The 17,723-nt window shown below is 49.6% G+C and overlaps 1 protein-coding gene across 5 annotated transcripts in view; it reads left to right on the top strand.

Moving 5' to 3' along the window:
• Positions 1–17,723, top strand: part of PTPRE (protein tyrosine phosphatase receptor type E) — a 136,211-nt gene that overhangs the window by 44,411 nt on the left and 74,077 nt on the right. For 2 of the 5 annotated variants that reach the window (XM_074338810.1, XM_074338809.1), the window contains exons 2-3: positions 13,187–13,209; positions 16,568–16,848. In XM_074338810.1, coding sequence (XP_074194911.1) covers positions 16,652–16,848 — 197 coding nt within the window. In that variant the 5' untranslated portion in view covers positions 13,187–13,209; positions 16,568–16,651. Of the gene's footprint in view, positions 1–13,186; positions 13,210–16,567; positions 16,849–17,723 lie in introns of those variants that run through there. The other 3 variants (XM_019728245.2, XM_074338811.1, XM_019728242.2) reach the window with 2 other exon arrangements.

Genomic DNA, 17,723 nt, shown 5'->3' with positions numbered 1-17,723 from the left:
GGGCAATGTCGGGAAGGGAGGCTGCCCTCTGAGTCAGGATGGTCCATAGTTCAGATGGATTTAGGTCCGGCTGCTGCCTTCACCATGTGCTAGCCAAGTACCTGAGCCGACTTCTTCCTCTTTAACTCCAGTTGTCGACTTTGTGAAGTTGGAATAGTAATAACTGTGATTGCAAGCATGCAATTAACAATATTTTGTGGAAGCAGCTTGCACGAGTAGGCATTTGATAAATGCCAGCTCTCTTTCCGTGGAGATAAGATGTGATTGCAGTTATGCCTTCAGTTCGGTCCTACACTTCCTGGCTGACAAGGCAAAAATGAACACACAATGCTTACATTGTTCTAGTCTGATAAAAGAATGTTCTCAGTTTTTCAGGACATATAAACACTTTCCTGGTGCTAAATTCTAAGACAACTTTATTTTGAAAGCCTGAGTCATTCAGTTGATAGGGTTTGCAACAATTATTTTTTCCCCTAGAAGATGGAAAAAAATCACCTTTCCCTCTCCATAGCCTGTATTAATCCCTCAGTTGGAAAACACCAATATGAGGTCGTAGTAGTAAATTAAGTGTGGAAAGCAAGGCCTTGGTGTTAGGAGTAAGTTTTGTTTCTCCATTTCTTTCGTCATCTCCTTTTAGTGGGCATCTGATAACAACATAAGACAAAAGGGTACAGAGTCTTGAGCAGTGAGGGAATCCTTCGTTCACTCAGCACGCCATGCTGCCGTGTGTGTAGGGGACATAATGACATTCTGGCCGCTTCTGGGGTCGCTGTGAGGCTGAAGGAGATAACATGTGTGCAAGTGTTGCGTGCGTTCTTAGCATCAGCACCTCAGAGGACAGGATGAGACTGGCGGTCTTTTCTGCACGTCTGTAGAATCACAGTGTGTGGAAACCGGTTGGTTGGAATGGAGTGAGGTGCTTTGTGAAGGAGTGGGTTTCCTGAGCATGGGCTTTGTCCAAGGGCTCGTGGGCCTCAGGACCTGGAGCCAGGAGCCTGGCAAGGCCACCTGCGTGAGGCAGGTGTGGATGTCGTCTTCTCTCCCCCTGCTCCCCAGAAACTCCAGATTCTGGATTAGTTTGCGACTTAATGCTGAATGTTCAAAACACTGCAATTGAGTTCTTTGTGTTTCCATAGAAGAGCTTATTCCGCACATGCACACAGACACACAAATAAAGAGTAGCGTGTAACCAAGGTGTTTCCTGGCTCCAGCAGCCCCGAGTCCACCACACACAGGTGGGGACCCCGGACTGGGAGAAGCAGAGGGGAGAGAGCTGTGAAAGGTGGGGGGCCACTTCACACGGGTTCTTAGGGACGCTATCCTCCAAGGGCCTTCAGGAGCTGAGTTGCTGCGTGGCACTAAAAGCACCCTCCATCTCAGAGCTAGCCTGCGCCATGGGGATGGGCAGTCAGGAGCCCTCTGTCTGTGACACAGCTTTACAGATGAAAGGTCAGTATTTGCAGGATTGGTTGGAATCAGTGCTCCAAGCCTGGCACGCCCCTGCCCTCCCCCTGCTCTCTACCCTCCCAGGACCAGACTTCTGTTCTTTGAGATAGCTGATCTGTCCTCCCACATTGCCTGTCCCTGGGGGGGACGGGACCTTCTCCTCACCACCACTGATAACTCATCTGCTGCACATTTTTGTGTAGCCCAAAGCACCGGATCAAATGCTTCCAGCATGGTAGGCGTTTGAGAAGCGTGTGCTGGTCGACCAGTTACACGTCATGGTCACAGATGGGACGCCACCTGTGAGCCTCATGCACAGCTCTTTTATTCTAAAGTCTGAAGCCTGATAATCCTGACTATTTCTTTAATCACATGGCAAGCTAAGTTTACTAATGGACTCTAAAATTTTCATCATAGCTGCATTCATGAATGAGAGAACCTGGTATTTTTCCCGAGGTACTACCGATTTTAGGTAGATAACATTCCTGTTTATGCCATAGGGATCGTTTATTGGAGAAAGGCCATTTTATTTTAATTATGAATGTTTAAATGATTAGTCATTTTTAAAATAAACTGTCCTCCCAGGTGCAATTGACCTGGGGCTAGTGGTTTGATAGATAGGTTTCTATCACATTAAAATTAATTGACACGGCAAAATCAGCCAGAGTCGTTTTCCTGTCCCATACCTGTGACAGAACCATGGAGGGCTCACTGGCTAACACATGGCAGCAAAGGTCTCTGTCCTCTGTCACATGCAGAGGGCCTGCCTGTAAGTCACACGGAACTGAAGTGTTTCGGGGGGTCTTAATGTGACCTGAGCTGTGCGCTTTGCTCAGCGTGTGTACACCCCGTGCTGATGCGGAACCCGCCGAGGCTGGCACATTGGCACAAGTGGTCACTCACACCCCACAGGAGTCCTCTGTACAGAAGGACCCGGTGGGCACAGGGGGGCCAGCCCAGCAGGAGGGATCAGGGAGCACGGGTCTTTCAGTAACAGACTTCCACTGAGGACAAGCTTCGTCATGACAGATAGTGGCGTCACCCGCACGTGCTCTTGGAGCTGCTGTTTCCTCCCGTACAAGGCGACGGGGGTCATTGTCGTTCTCAGCTCTCAGCTCTGTGGTGAGGGGTCAGCGAGACGATGCTCGCCTAGCGCCAGGTGGGGTAGGAGAATGCCTGGCCTCACTGTCGTCATGGTTATGGTGCATTTAAGTTGTCTGATAGAAGGGGCATCTGGGTGAGAAGGTGCCTACCCAGTCCTGCAATGGGTGCCTCTTCTTCTCAAGGTGGTCCTTAGGGAACTCTCAGGAATGTGTGATTTCCAGTTTAGTTTAAACGGAAGGAGGGTTATTAGAAACTTGTCTACTCTTTAATGTGGCTCCCAACTGCGCTGGCCAAAGACGTGGGCTGGGAGGGTGGGTGGTTCCTGCAGGCCTGTGGGGACTCCTGCTGGGACAGCCCCAGAATGCCAGAGGGTCTCTTAATAAGCTCTGAGGCCTCCTGTCAAATTCAGATGCCATCTTTGAAGCTTTCCCAAACTCCACGCAGCTTTCCCAAATCCAACTTCCAGAACTTTTTACCTTTTCAGAGATCCAGCTCTGTTTTAAATGAACCAATCCTGTCTTTGAATTTGCTCACGAATCTTAGATCTGAGTTTGGGGTTAGGTGGGGAGATGGTGTTTTGGTGTCTTTAGCCATGACACGTCAGCTCAACTGTTGGCTTTTGAAGGAAGTGGTGCTTCGTGACCACGAGAGCATTGTGGGGAGGGTGCGACCTTGGGAGTGTCCTTCTGGTCCCTGGATCATGACCACTTCCTCTGCCATGGCCCCGGGGATGCTCTTTTGCATACATCCTGTCCCCCAGGAAGCGACTCTTAACCAGAGTGTAGGGATTTCCCGGACGTCAGGGCCATTACCGCCCAGTGTCAGAGAGCATGCATCCAGCAGAATGTGTTTTCAGTTCGAAGTCTTACTGACCACGTGGCCACACAACTTACTTCAGTGTCGTCATGAGCACTTCCCTCAATCGATTTCTTTGGCCTCACAATGTCCTAATGTTCCTTCTACTTCACGAACTGCATCTTCTCTTCTGCAGCTCCTCTTCCTCACTGATGGATTGTGATGGGCTCAGTCTTCTAAGTACTCCCATCCGTTTCCATCGAAAAAAAAAAAAAAAGGTCATCACGAGGATTAGCTGGGCCCCTGAAAGTCCAGCGCTGTGCTTGACAGACCATCAGGGCTGCTCGGACCCACCGCACTCCGCTTCTGCCCCCAGGGACAAACCGTGGCCTTTCTGTCCGGAGCTGCCGCTTACCTGGACCTCACCCTCTCACCTTCATGGCTCCCAAGCCCATGCTGTGTGCTTGGATCATCCTCTGAAGCTGTCCGTGACCTTATGTGTAGAGGCCGTTGACGTACAGAAAGGATGCAGGGATGCCCAAGGTCACCCAGCCAGGAAGGTCAGCCAGCCTTCCACTGCAGAAGTGGGCAGGGCTCTGGCTTGAGGCGCATGCACTCTGTGTAGTCCTCCATCCCTCAGACTAGGGGTACGGGCAGACCACCGGCCTGAGGCAGGTGAGGGCTTGGGGCGCCCGCCGTGTGAGAGAGACACGCCTGCCCCTCTCTACCTCTAGCCTCTGATGTGTCCGCATTGACCAAGTGCCTGGGGTTATACACACTGTGCAAGCTGCTCACATCCATACATGATAAGATGATTTCTTGAGTTGTAAAATAAGAAAAGAATTTTCTCTGAGGATGATGAGTGTGCTGCCTGCCGAGAGGAGGGCTGACCTTTCTAGGGAGACAAAGCAGAATGCCAGTCAAACATTACACGTCTGTTGCCGAATATTGTCCCAGCGTGGGGCAGTGCATATTTGGGTTAGAATGCCGTTTTTGTTTTCTGGTGAATACCACAGTGTTCTCCCACGTGGAGGAGGGGGAAACTGCAAGTTCACAGAACTTTCTCAGTGGCAGCCAGGAGGAAAAATAGGTGCTCGTCCCCAGAAACCACATCAAGCCTGGGGACATTTTTGTTCATAGCTCAGTGATGTGTGGGTCCCAAGAAGCTCCTTTCACTGTGAACCCCCGTTCAATGGAGACATTTAGCTTTTCCTCTTCAAGACAACACAGTCGGCGCTCAGGACAGTGTCTCCCAGTCATTGTTTTAGAGCCGGCCTCTTCCCCCTCCATTTTACGTGGGTTCTCGCTGGTGAACTGATGGTTCAGCTCAGCCAGCTAAGGCGGGGGAACCATTAAACCAACATATTTGTTTGTTTTTAGCAGATTTTTCAGTTGTCTGGTTTACTAGTTTCCAAAGTCTTCTTTTGGAAGTAGTTAATAAACTTCTCTGCTCTGGTACCACGCTCCTGAAAAAGAACTGTGCTGTTTTCAGAAAGGTTTTCTTGTGATTCTAAGATGCTTACTTAGTCTCTCAGTGACATCCTGTGGTGTCTGTGAGGGATGGCCAGACGAGCCACTCCCAGGGGACTCTGAGACGAGAACCCACCTGGATGAATGACCCGTGTTCTTCCCAGGCCCAAGTCAGGCTGGAGGTCACCCTGGATTTCTTCCTTCCCTCCCTTCCTCCTCACTACCGCCCGCCAAGGTGGTGGGCTCTGGCTCCCGCTGTCCTCAGGTGCACCTCCCGTCCCTCACCTGGGCCATCAGAATGGCCTCTTTCTTGCACACCCATCACCGTCTGCACTCAGCCCACTCCATCCTCTCTAGTGTCTGCAGCCTCTACAGTGACCTTCCTTGCAGACGTGCAGCTCACACCTCTGTCCGGGCTTGCAGACTCCTGAGCTCGGCACTGGATCTGTGTGTGGCTTACGTCATTTATGAGCCCAGCACTGTAACAATTATTATCCCTGTTACGAAGCTTAGGGAACTAAGGCTCCAAAAGGTTAAGTAACTTATTCCAAGGTCAAAGCCAGGATTCCAACTATTTGCCATTTACAGACTGTTCCACGCACTCTCTGGCTCCCTTGCCTTTGTTTGCATCTTCTGTCTGGGACGCTTATTCTTGACACAGGTGCCCTGACTGTGGCCAAACACAGGTCAGGTGCTGCTGCTCCCTCCATCATCGCCCCTGGGTCCCTGTGACGCCAGCGCTCACCCATGTTTCAGAGATCTGTTTGTAAGCCTGTCTTCTGGACATCCTTCCAGGTGAAAACCTTCCACTTCTCTCCATGTCTTTTTTTCCCTAAACTCTCAGCCCTGGGCAGAGCACTCGCCTGTAGTGTTACAGATGCTCAGTAAACTGTAACAGCTGGTTTAGTGCATTTATTCATTCATCCAGTAGTAGTTTCTGAGTTGCTGGTATGTGCACAGGACTGTTTATATAATAAGTTCAAGCTAGAGATGACACGGTTTCTAGTCAGAAAGCACCGAACTAGCCACCAGCTCTGTATCTTTGGGTGAGGAGCTACACGTTGCTGTTGTTGTTTGTAAGCTGTGGATTGCGCCTGCCCACATCATAGGGCAGCCGGCAGGGCAGCAAACGTGGCCTAACCGTAGCCTGCCATCCTGCGGTCTGCATTTTTATGTCGCTGTGACCATGTGGCTGGAGGAAGACGGCAGATGGAAGGAGCAGCTGGGGACAGCTTCTTCTTCAGGAGCCCCAGGGGGGGCTCAGGCAGGGGAGCCTGGAGGACCCAGACGCCGGGTCCCATGTAGGGTCGGACCTGAACAGCACCTGGCGGCTTTGGGAAGCTTTGTGGGTCAGGGAGCAGTGTGAGGCAAGGGATGCAGTAGGGAAGACCATGTGTGAAGTACCCGGAGGGCGGTGAAATGGTTTCGTGTGGGGGAGGAGCCTCTAGGAAATGCCTTCCCTGGACCCCACTGAGAAGAAGGGTGCTGTGGATTTTGGAGAGGCTGCTGGAGGGGGGGTTGGTGTTAGAAGTGGGAAGGGGACCCTGGAGTCGGAGAGTGTCTGTGAACCGTGTGTCGGTCACTTGTGACCCCTCCTTGCTGTGAGGCTCTTCCCTGGGCACCTCTGAGCTCTTTTCCACGGTGCAGGGGCTTGTTCACACTTTCTGCTCTTCTTATCCATGCCAACCTGGTCAGCAAAGATGCCAGTGCCTTTAGTCATTAGCGATAATTATTCTGTGTAATAATAAAACGGCATTTATTACTACTCGTGAAGTAGACTGTTTTACTTGTCCCTGCGCCATTTGTATAGGATTGGTGGTAACTAACATTTTAATTAACAACAGCAATTGCTATTTTTAAATTAAGAAGCACGATTTAAGTTTCCTTTCATCCTGGGTCCATGGGAATAGTGAGCCTCTGGAATAATTATTTAATGCCATGGCCCATCTGTTAGGCCGCCTTGGGGACCATTGCTTTGCCCTGGGCCCCTGCAGCCCGCTGCTGTTTACAGCCCAGTGTAAGCCCAGTCAGCAGCCCAGCCCCGCCCACACATGCGCAGGGGCCTGTCACAGCCAGGGGCCTCCTGGTAAGAGGCGGGGGCATTTCAAATTGGTGTTCTGGAAAAGAGCACCTACGCACATCAGCTTACTATCGGAATATTAGCAATACATCATTTTCTCTGAGACTCACTGAGCATTAATTAGAACAAGAAAAATGTCTTTTGAATCAGATTTAGAGTGTTCAGTTACCTTTAGCATCACGCACCCAGCAGGCTGTCCTCAGTCCCTTTCAGTGTGAGCCTAAAGGGAGGAGTGAGACAGGCTTGCTCTCGAGGGGTGCTGCCCTCCGGGCCCCATCCACCCTGCTAGAGCGAGGGGAACACTGTCAGGTCAATGTGATGAAGGCTCTGGCACAGGTGAGCAGGGAGACCCCGGGCACTGAAGACAGGCCATTCTTGGGTGAGGTCACTCCCGCCCTGAGTTGGTTCCCTGCCCCATCTCTTCCCTGCCTCCCTCAATTGGTGGAGACATTTAGGTGGGTTCAGGGGGGTCACCATGGCCTCTTCCTACTCTGCTGGTGCCATGTTACGTCTGGCCATGAGCGCTAGCCTCGAGGGTAACTCGACTTTAGAGCATCACCGGGAAGGTGAGAGAGGTCCTCAGAGGTGTGTGGGCAGCAGCAAGTTTGCAGCCTCAGAACTCGTGTTGCCCCTCGGGGGCCATGGCATTCATCAGCCATTCAGCGCAGGGTTGTGGATGGCTGTCCCGGGCCAGGCACTGCTCCAGGCACGTGGGCTGTTTCTCTCTGGTTTTACTAGAAAAAACAGGCCCCACGTCTACATTATGCAATTACATCTCCAAGCAGGTGAGCCCACAGAAACAGGCTGAGAACCCCACTGTTGTCAGCAGGTCCCAGTTTTCCTGTTAATGGGTCATTTGTAGTTTGGGCCTTTTATTCCAGGTAGTACTTACAGGCACACAAGCAGTGATGGAGAAAAAGTAAAGTGATCAAATCATGTTTTTCTGATTTTATTTTTCTGCAATCTGGGAAAAGCTGCTGATGTGTGATGTTTATACAGAGAATGTCCTGCTTCAATGTGGGGATTGTGTCCACTCTACAGACTAGGAGCCTGGGTCCCCCAGGCTGCAAAGGAGAATTGGCCAGCACTGCCTTGGGATGCGGCTGAGCTGACTCAGTTTACTACAGTCAAAGAGGACGGGGGCGGGGACAAGAGCCAGCAACCAAGAAGCAAGAGGTCTGTGGGGCCGGGGTTCAGGGTGGGACCCTGTTTTGTGAGAAGAATATGGCAGAGTAGAGCAGGTTTGGTCACAGATGTGTAACTAAAAGCAGGGGTGAGGAAGGGCGGGCTCACTGATGGCCCCGTTATGAAGTGGCAGACGTCCAAGCAGGTGGCATGCTTAGAGAGGCATCACCTGCTCACAGGCCGAAGGGCTCCTGGGTTTTGTCATTCTGGCAGAAGTTTCCATCTGCACATTTGCCAAATAGATAGAACCATCATTTATGGAGCAGGGATCCCCCATTTTTGACAGTTCTGTTGTATTTCCAACAACATCTACCTTTTTTCCTTCGTGGAAGTTTTTGAGGGGATACACATGGGTCTTTGCTGAGCAGCTGCCCGTGAATAATTCTTGAGAGTTGCCAAATTTTTAGATTCCAGCTTATCGGCTGTACATTGACAAAACAGGTGGTTGAGAAAATGGGTGTTTTCCAGCCTTAGCAGCATTGTTTTAAGGACTCCCACCCCCTTTTTAAGGTGGCATGCTGGCTGCAAGGTTGGCAGAATAAGATTCTACCGAAACTCCTCATCACGCAGGGAGCTGTTCCTCCCCCAGGTGGGTTCAGCAGCTCCTTTCAGCCTTTTTTTCATGCGTTAGACAGTATAGAAATGAACATCTTTGGCGATGCCTGGAAGGTAAACAAAGAACCTCTGAGCCTTGGAGGGTGAGATCTGTGAGGCTCTGAGGCCCAGATGAGTCAGAAGCATCCTGCTCTCTCCCTGCCGCTTATTTACCACCTGGAAGCTCAGTGAACTTGCGCTTGACCCAATGCTGAGGCAGCCGCTGGCCATGGCTGAGGTGTCCCCTGTTCCAGGTCCCTTCAGTGCGTGTGACTTTCCTGCTCTTTGGGCAATCCACCTGAGTCCTCCAAGCTATGGTGCTTGAGCGGCATGATGATTGAAAGTGAACGGCGCTTCTTGCTATTCCAAGTGTGCTGACCAGTTAATCAGGACAAATCAGTGTCCTGTGGGAAACACAGGAGCCCAAGAGAATGCAGCCAGGAAAGCTTCGCTCGGCCCGTTCCTGGAGGGATCACATCACGCCGGAGGTCACAGTCTTGAACCGAATTATCTGCACTTTTACTTGTGTGCCCTTGTTTTATAAAATGTTAACCCGTCATAAACCTTACATTTTTAATACACCACATGTAGAAATACATTTGCAAACATTTTTTTAAAATGTAGACGTGCATCCAAAATATTTTGAACTGCTGCTGCCCATTGAAAAGAAGAGCCGGTAGATACACCTCAGCCACATACATCCTGCCCACTCTTGTGTTTATGATGCTTCAGGCCACGGCTCTGTATGAGAGAGGTTTTACTTCTGCCTGAGTTTGGAGGGATTGCCCAGTTCTGACCATCTCAACTTGACAAGTCAGAAATAGTTTTAATTTTTCACTCAAATGGAACAGTTCCAATGGATGGATTCTAAATGCTGGAGTTTTAGTTTCTTTTTTGCAAGGATTGGATGTACAATAACGTGGCTGGCTGTTTCCATATCTAGTGAGAGATCAGGACCAAACCCTGCCGTGAGGCCACTTCCTGCAGGAGTCTCCGCCTGCCTGACCTTGCCTCTCCCCGCCCCCCAGGGTGGATTTCCCCGGTTCCACATCCTTGCACCACCTCTTTCCCAGGGACTAGCCGGGCATCCTCCCGCCTCTGCTCCCGGGAAGCACAGTGGCTGAGCCTGTAGGTCGGACAGACCGCCACACCTCCGTGATCAGCTGGCCCTCTGTGAACCAAAACCACCCCAAAGGCCCACTTCCCCCAGGAAGGGTGTGGCCAGCCTGGCCTTTGCAGGTCTTTGGGGCCCATGGACCACAGTGGAGCTCTTTCTAGAGTTAGAAGGGATTTTAAGGAATTCTCTAGTGTCAGTGGCACCCTGAACAGAATGTCCTTTGTGGGCCCTCCTGCAGGCAGGCAGTGCCCCTGACAACGGGGATGCAGAGAAGAGGAAGACACAACCCCTGAAGGAATTCCAGTTTCACTCAGGAGAAAGGAGACAGAAAAGACAAACAAACAAATGTACACCACAAGCTGGGCTTCGTTCCCCTGTGCGGCCCAGCCAGCCCTGAGTTTGCCACTTCCGTGCTCGGTGTGTCACTTGTCAGGGAGATCACCAGGTCTCTCTTCTCATCCTTAAAACGGGACTCCCTTTGCCTCCTGGGATTGGCTGTGCGCTGTATGTGGGAGAGGCAACATAAGCGGCCGCCGAGGCACTTGACCGGTAAATCCAGTAGCTTCTCTCCTTCCCTTTTTTGGAGGACGGTGCTGTTCCAGATGAGACCACAAACCTCTCCCATTGCAGGATGATGCCACGCGAGCTCCTCCATGACCCCCCACCCCCTCTTTGTAATGTGCTTATTTCACCTTTTCCAGCGTTTTGCTCACTTATATTAAAAGTAGCCATCTCATCTGCATCAGGGCCTTGGGCTTAAGGAAGTGTTTACATGGTAAAGACTGACTTTAGAGGACACTCTGGTTGCTTGGTTTTCACTCGAGTTCTGCACTTAGAGAAACGGCTCGCTGTGGTTTCATGCTAACATGCGTGAGCCCCAAACCAATACGATATCGACCTGTTTGTAGAGTGCACTGCTCCGTGTATTCTTGCTTTGCTTAAAAAATAAAACATTAGTTCAAAGTTTAATTCAACATTATTCTTTGTGCTCGGTTAGGATTTAGTGAGTCATGCTTATTCCTTTCTTTAACCAGCCACGGATGGAGTGCCCACCTGGTTCTACACCTGCCTAGTTTTTTCCCTCATGGTGTTAGTTTGGTTTGACTCGAGCCTACAGTTCTGCTTGTGCATATGAAATGCCTCTGCTTCTCACTGGGTTTTATTTCATATCAACATGACTCAGCATTGCATTGGAAGGTAGTTTTGAGCTTTCTATCAATCCTCCCAAAATGTTAAGGGTCCCTTCCACCTCTGGCTTTTCTTCATGCTTGGCCCCAGGCAAATACCACAAGTCACTCTTTCCAGCCTCTTCCCAGGTTCTTTCTGGGGCTTGGAAGGGGTAGACTCTGGTAATGAGTTATTCCTACAAAAAAGCAGTTCCCCGTACCCCAGTGACTACCTCTTGCCCGACACTCAGTGCCTCCCACACCTTCTGCCATTTGCTTTGTGTTATATGGGTTCCATGGCCTGTACTTGGGGCAGGCCGTGACTTTGTATGTTGCCCACAGATTGATCCCCAGTTGCTTTTTGGTAGACTCTTTGGTATTTTCCTATGTAGACAATCATGTCATTTGAGAATTAAGAAAGTATTATTTTTTTTCTTTCCAATTTCTATGTCTTTTATTTCTTTTTCTTGCCTTATTGCATTGACTAGGACTTCCAGTAAAGTGTGAGATATGAGTGGTGCGAGTGGACATCCTTGCCTTGTTCTCAGTGTGGGAGGTGGGGGAAACCGCTCAGTCTTCCACCATTAAGCATAACTTTTGCTGTGGATTTGCCCAAGTAGATTTAAAATTTCATAGTAACCAGAATTGTCACTTTTGCTTCTTTGGCTTTAAACCTACTTCATAGGTCAGCTTTTTAATTAGTACAACAACCTGTTATCATTGTGTACTGTAGAGGTTTTACTGTCTTTTGTTTAAAATACCTGGCCTGGCTGTGACTGAGATGCAAAGCAGACTATTTTGGTGGCAAACGTCATGTACTGCATTGGCTATTTTATGGAAACGTGAGTCCACTCTCTCGCAGTGCAGATATGGGATGACAGCTGAACACGGTCCCCAGCCACAGGTCTGTGCAGGCGAAGAGCCCAAGCAGGAGGCTGCCTCACTGGCTACTCAAACCAGAACAAGGGAGCCATGTCTGTCAGCTGAGTAATGGAGAAACGAAATGTGGTACCTCCATCCAGGGGAGTGTACGCATCCATTAAATGGAAGGGAGTGCTGCTACTTTCTATGACATGGATGGAACACTGTACAAAGTCACAAATGCCACATGTTGTAGGGCCGCATTTATATGAAATGTTCAGAATAGGCAAATCCATAGACAGAAAGTAGATTAGTGGTTGTCAGGGGTCAGGGGGTGAGGAGAGGATGGGCTGAGGTGGGGAGCGTGATGGGGGAGCTAATGGGAGTTGGGCTTCTTTTGAGATAATGAAAATGTTCTAAAATTAGGTTATGTCGATGGTTGCAAAACTCTTTGAATATGCTAAAAACCACTGAATTGTACACTTGAAACCTGTGGACTTTATATTACGTTCTAGCTCAGTAAAACAATTTTAAAAAGAACAGGAGAGTTAAATTCATGGGGAATGAGCAAGCTAAAAAATGATTAAGCTGGAAAAGGGGGGGGCACCATAAGCAGGTTTTAAGAGGCTGTCTCTAGGGAAGATGAGCTGAGGGGCTGTTTCAGGGGGAGGGGGCATTGTAGGTTCCAGAAGGAGCAGCTGATGAATGGGGCACCTTGAGGGCTAGGTGCCAAGCATTTTGCTCTAGGTTGGCCACCAGGCTCCACCACCAACTGACAGCCAGAGATTACAGAAGAGTTTGGGGCAGGACATTTTGAAAGCTGATGATGCAGCAAAAAAGAGTTGATTGTCATGTAGATAAAAAGGCCTCAAGGAGACCCACACAGTGAAGCAAAAACGGGCACATGCAACCAGTGCAGTAGAGAAAGAAGTGGCTAGATTAGCAACTCGCCCCTGTTAACCAGTGTGAGGACGGAGCCAGGAGAGCAGTTTCCAGGCTCTCAGCCTCTCGTGGAAAGGTGCTGGCTCAGGTAGTAGATGGCCGTCAGCTGTAACCAGTTAGCCGTTAGCCACTGATATAACTGCCTAGGCGAGGGGGTGGGTTGGTTGGCAGAGAAGCAGACCACGGATTGCTGCCAGCAAGTGCCGTTAGCAAGCAGATTGTGGATTGCGGATCGTGTGGATCCTACTTCCTGTGTCTCAACCCAGCCGCCAGCGAGACCATAGTGGTGTGACCCCCCACCCATGGCTCCGTGGGTATTCCTTTTTGGCCTCACCGTATCCTGTGTTCTTGTGCGGGGAGTGGGAGCTGAGATCCCGCATGACACCCAGGAAACTAACTCTTTCTCTTTTTCTCTTTCTTTTTCAGACTATAGCCTGCGTTTTCCCTTGGTAAGTACAAAATTTTAAAAAATGATTCCTGATGTGTAGTCAACTAGTTAAAAAAATGTGTGGGGTTTAATTGTTATAGCAACATTATCTTCTAGAGAAAGAAGGCCATATGATCAGCGTGTTATATTTGAATTGTATGCCTTAACTTGCTTGGACAGGCTCATATCACACATCTCGTTACATCACTTTTTTTTTTTTTTCGTTTAAAATCTGCCTCAGCTGTTCGGTATCCTGAAATGTGTTGTTGAGAACACTATCTCCACATGCTTTCCTCTCACTGACTTGTCCTTACTTTTACAAGGGCCTTGGCTTATCTCAGTGGCACACAGTGGATGACCATTGGGGAGCACGGTGGCTCATAATTGCAGTGGTAGTAATTGCTTCTTAAATGGTCTGCTGTGGGGAAAGCTGCCAAAAAGGACATTTTTCTGGATTGCACATCGGGTTAAAAAAAAAAAAGTGTCATCATCACATGAATTTATGCCTTTTGAGGTCCAGGCTACATTCCATGGCCTTGCTGTCCTAGTGTTTAGAAAAAGAAACACTGTCGCCTTTTCGTGTTCTACTTAGTCAACTACTTGGTGGTGGTAAGTTCCCTAAAGAAATCAACGGGTGAAAACCTAAGAGCTTTGAAAGTGGCTGCAGCGTGGGGGCAGGTGGCACCTGGCTGGCCGTATGTCCGTGCTCACCTTCAGTGAGGGCACCCGCACGTGGGCAGCTAGCAAGTTTTCTTTCTCAAATGCGTCGCCTTGTTTGAAACACGTGGACTCTGCTCTGAGTTAGTCTAAGGTCACTGCGTCCATTTTTTGCCCTGGCTGGCCCCCTTCCGGGGGCGGGGTGGGGAGGGTGCCCTTCCCGACACTTTCATCTGGGCGTAAATGCTGTGGTTATTCCTGGAGCGATCAAATGCATTTTCATTGCTCCCTCTCTCGAAGGACTGTCAAACGTTGTCAGTGATTTATCAGGATAGAGAACAGGACAGCCTCCATCTGCTGCCTCCTCAGCCGACTGTGTCGTCCATGTTCTCTGTCACACCATCCTTGGATGTCGTCCATTCTGAATGGTACCATCTCCTCGGGCAAGTGTCAACCATGGCATCAAAGAGAAAGAAGGATCCATACTGGGATGACATTAATTCCAGGAGGCCTGTAGTCCCTTATTGCCTCAGGACCCTAACTGAAAGACACTGGCTCGTTCATATTGGTTTGAATGCACGTATAACATGCTCATCGCAAGCAGTGGACCCCCACCGCGCTGCCATGGCATGTCTGAGGGTCGGGCCCACAGACCATCTCCTGAAATACAAGGCACAGATGACGATTTGTTCAGAAGGCCTGACCTTGCCTTCCTAGGCTCTCGGCTCAGCACCAGCCCCTGCAGTCTTGCCGCCCACCCACTCGAGGATTTCCTGGCCTCTTGGCAACTTGACCTGGTGCCCTGAGTGGTTAGCAGTTCTCTCAGCTGTGACCTGTGCTTCCCTCTTCCCCTCATTGTCTCAAAACCAGCAACAGATTCAGAAGTTCGTCCGCCGTCCAAAGGTAACTAACTGAGCGTTTGTCCAGTAGTCGACGCCTGCCCTCCGCTTCTGCCATAGGCACTCGGGAGCCGAAGCAGTTTTGGGGAGCATCTCCCTCTTCTTTGTCTCCGTGTCAATAGGAAGAAAAAGTTCTACGTTAGGAAGCTGTGAGTTCTTAGAACAGAAGAGCTTCTGGTTTGAGGAATCTTTCTCTCGGAGATGAGGAAAGGGGTGTGGGAAGCGTGAACCGCCTTCGGCCGCCTACTCTGCTGCCTTCATTTGGATCCTGCCCACTGCGTGTCAGGGTGGAATATCAGATTGGTCTTTTCACCGGTGATGTTTTCATCGCTAGACACTTGAGACTTGTTCTAGAGCTTCAGGTCTGCAAGTAACAGAAAGGAATTTACTTCTAATTTGTGGAATTAGAAACTTGCTTTGGAGTTATTTAGAACTAAATAAATAGCTCGCCCTGGGCGAATGGGGGAGACGGAGCTTCCTGGGGTCGGAGACTGCCCGCAGCCACCATCCTTTGCCCAGTGGACACCTGCGGAGTGAACCCACGAACCGCGGGAGCCTCCTTGTCTCTCATCGGTCAGTCACTTCCTAGGATAAGTGAGATGATCCAACGTGAGCCCTTAATAATTGTTATTGTAGACACCATCACAAAATGATGGCGAATGTTTCCAACTTTTAAGGAAGGCATTTAACTGGGTAGTGATGTATATGCCGCTCTTCTGATGGACATTAAAAGTTCTCCTTTCCAGCAATAACCCCTGATTTAACATTTTAAAAAATGTTAACATTTGACTTCAAAAACAAAGAGCCCAAATTTCCCCCAGCTAAACTGGATTAAGAGGAGTCTTTTTAGCAGAGCGACCCATTCTCATGTTTTTCTTTTCCTATTTTTAGTATTTAAAAATAAACTTGGAAGGGACACAGCAGTTCACGCTGTCCGTCCAATATGACCGAAGGTCCCTCCCCATTCCAGTGGACATTGCTGGCAACTCGGTGGGTCTCAGTTGCATAGTATTTAAATAATGCAATGGCATTTCAGAATTAAGATTTTATGGAAGGCACAAAATGAAGGTTTCAATATTTTCTCCAGGCTCTTTGAAGTCGTACATTGTTATACCAAAGGGTATCCACCAGTAAGTACAATTAAATGATACTGTAACTTGACGATTTCACTTTGGTTCACGGAAATACCAAAGGAATAAAAGAACACTAAATTAAGTGCTAATATTAAGTAACAGTGAATTTAATTTTAAGATAAACGTAGGCTATTCATTCACCAGACTTGTCCTCGCAACGATCTAAGCGTCCTCCTCTGTCAGTTTCAGCACATGTGAGCTTTTCCTTCCTTGATGTTGGTCTGATGGTCACTGGGGCAGAAAATCGGCATCATCATCTGAAGGTTTTAAAATAAAGGGTGGGGGCCTAGTCTGCGTTGTGCCAGGGCTGGGTGAGCCACTCCAGACACGCTCTCTGCCCTCCCCAGCTGGGGTCACATTTCTGCCGGTGGGACAGGCACTCTGCGTCGTGTGCTGGTTTCTGAATCTGCAGGATGCATGATGTGCACAGCACAGAAGATTCCAGAACTTTCTATGAGATTTCATTTCTGTTTCCTTCCTTGGCCCTTTTCCTGGGTGTTTCTAAGCATCCGTGGATTCCACGGGTTTCCTTTCTGAGCAAAATGTGTTTCTCCCAACGATGAAGAAATTATTCTCCCAGACACTGAATGAGAAACTGACAGCCAGTTAGAAGAAAACCTCTGGATCTGATGGTGACAAACAGATTAATCCCTCATTTCTTTCCATTTCCCTTTCCGTCCCCCTCCCCCAGGAAAGTGTGAACATTCTTCCCAGAAGTAAGTACCTCCCGAAAGAGTGTACTAGGTCATCGTTTGTCACATAGCAGAGTGTGGACATGACGCCGTCACAGTTTCCACTTGGAGGAAATGGGAACACAGCTTTCTATATAAACTCACGTCTCATCACTGAGCTCCCCGCAGACCCAGTTCAGAGCTGGAATCCTCCCTTTAGGAATCCTTTCGCAGCTGACAGGAAAACATGGATCCCAGCAGGCCAGCATGGCTCCCCGGCATCGTTCCAGGAGGACGAGAGGTAAAGGGAAGCTGAAAGGAGGCCCCTGCTTGTCGCGTGGGATTTCTGTCGTGGTTGATTGTAATAAAATTCCTAAGGTATTTAAAAATTAGGTTAAAGAGTGACAGGAAGCTTTCGTTAAATCATTTGACAAGCAGCTCAGTGAACTTTGTCCAGCTCTGTGCAGGAAACATGGGGTGGGTGCTTCAGGAAACCGTCCACCCCCACTCTGCCAAGTGCCTGCTGGGGCTGGTGGGCTGACTGTCAGCTCGCCAGGATCCACGGGGAGGCCCAGCTTTTAGGAAAACAAACCTCGACCCTTGTTGGGCCCTCGGGTGTGGCTGGATGACACATCAAAATCCCACCCATTTTATTTGGACATTTCCTATCTTTATAATCAAAACCTTCCTCTTAATTGTCCTTCACAAAAGCTTTGCCAAGTGGCATTTTGGCTGAGAACAACACAAGGTTTAAGAGGGAGGTACAGGGACAGCCTCTTGGTCCTGGAGCTGCTCTTCAAGGAGCTCGCGTCATGTCCCGAGGGAGGCGTGGCCGACATCCTGTGTGTAGGGCTTTCCTGCCCATGTCGTTCACCTTGTAGAAACATGGCATCGTCGGCGGCTGCAGGCCCTGGCCCACTGCCTGGGGAGGGGCACCATGCAGGCTGGGGGAAGAAGACAGGAAGTGAGCAGAACCTTTTGGCTGTGTGAGTTAGAGAGATTCCTCGGACCCACTGGGCCACAGATCAGGAGTGAGTTCTGAGGACAAGTGGAGGGCACGAGGGCCGGTCCCCACGTGTAACAGGAACTCACCCCCAACTTCAGTCCCATCCCCTGGGGGACGTCCCACATGCATCGATGGGGACACCGAGCCACACATTAGATGCATTGCATTCA

Source organism: Rhinolophus sinicus, linkage group LG07, assembly GCF_036562045.2.
Source record: "Rhinolophus sinicus isolate RSC01 linkage group LG07, ASM3656204v1, whole genome shotgun sequence".
In the NCBI taxonomy this organism is placed as follows: Eukaryota; Metazoa; Chordata; class Mammalia; order Chiroptera; family Rhinolophidae; genus Rhinolophus; species Rhinolophus sinicus.
This window is presented reverse-complemented; position numbering and strand designations above follow the sequence as displayed.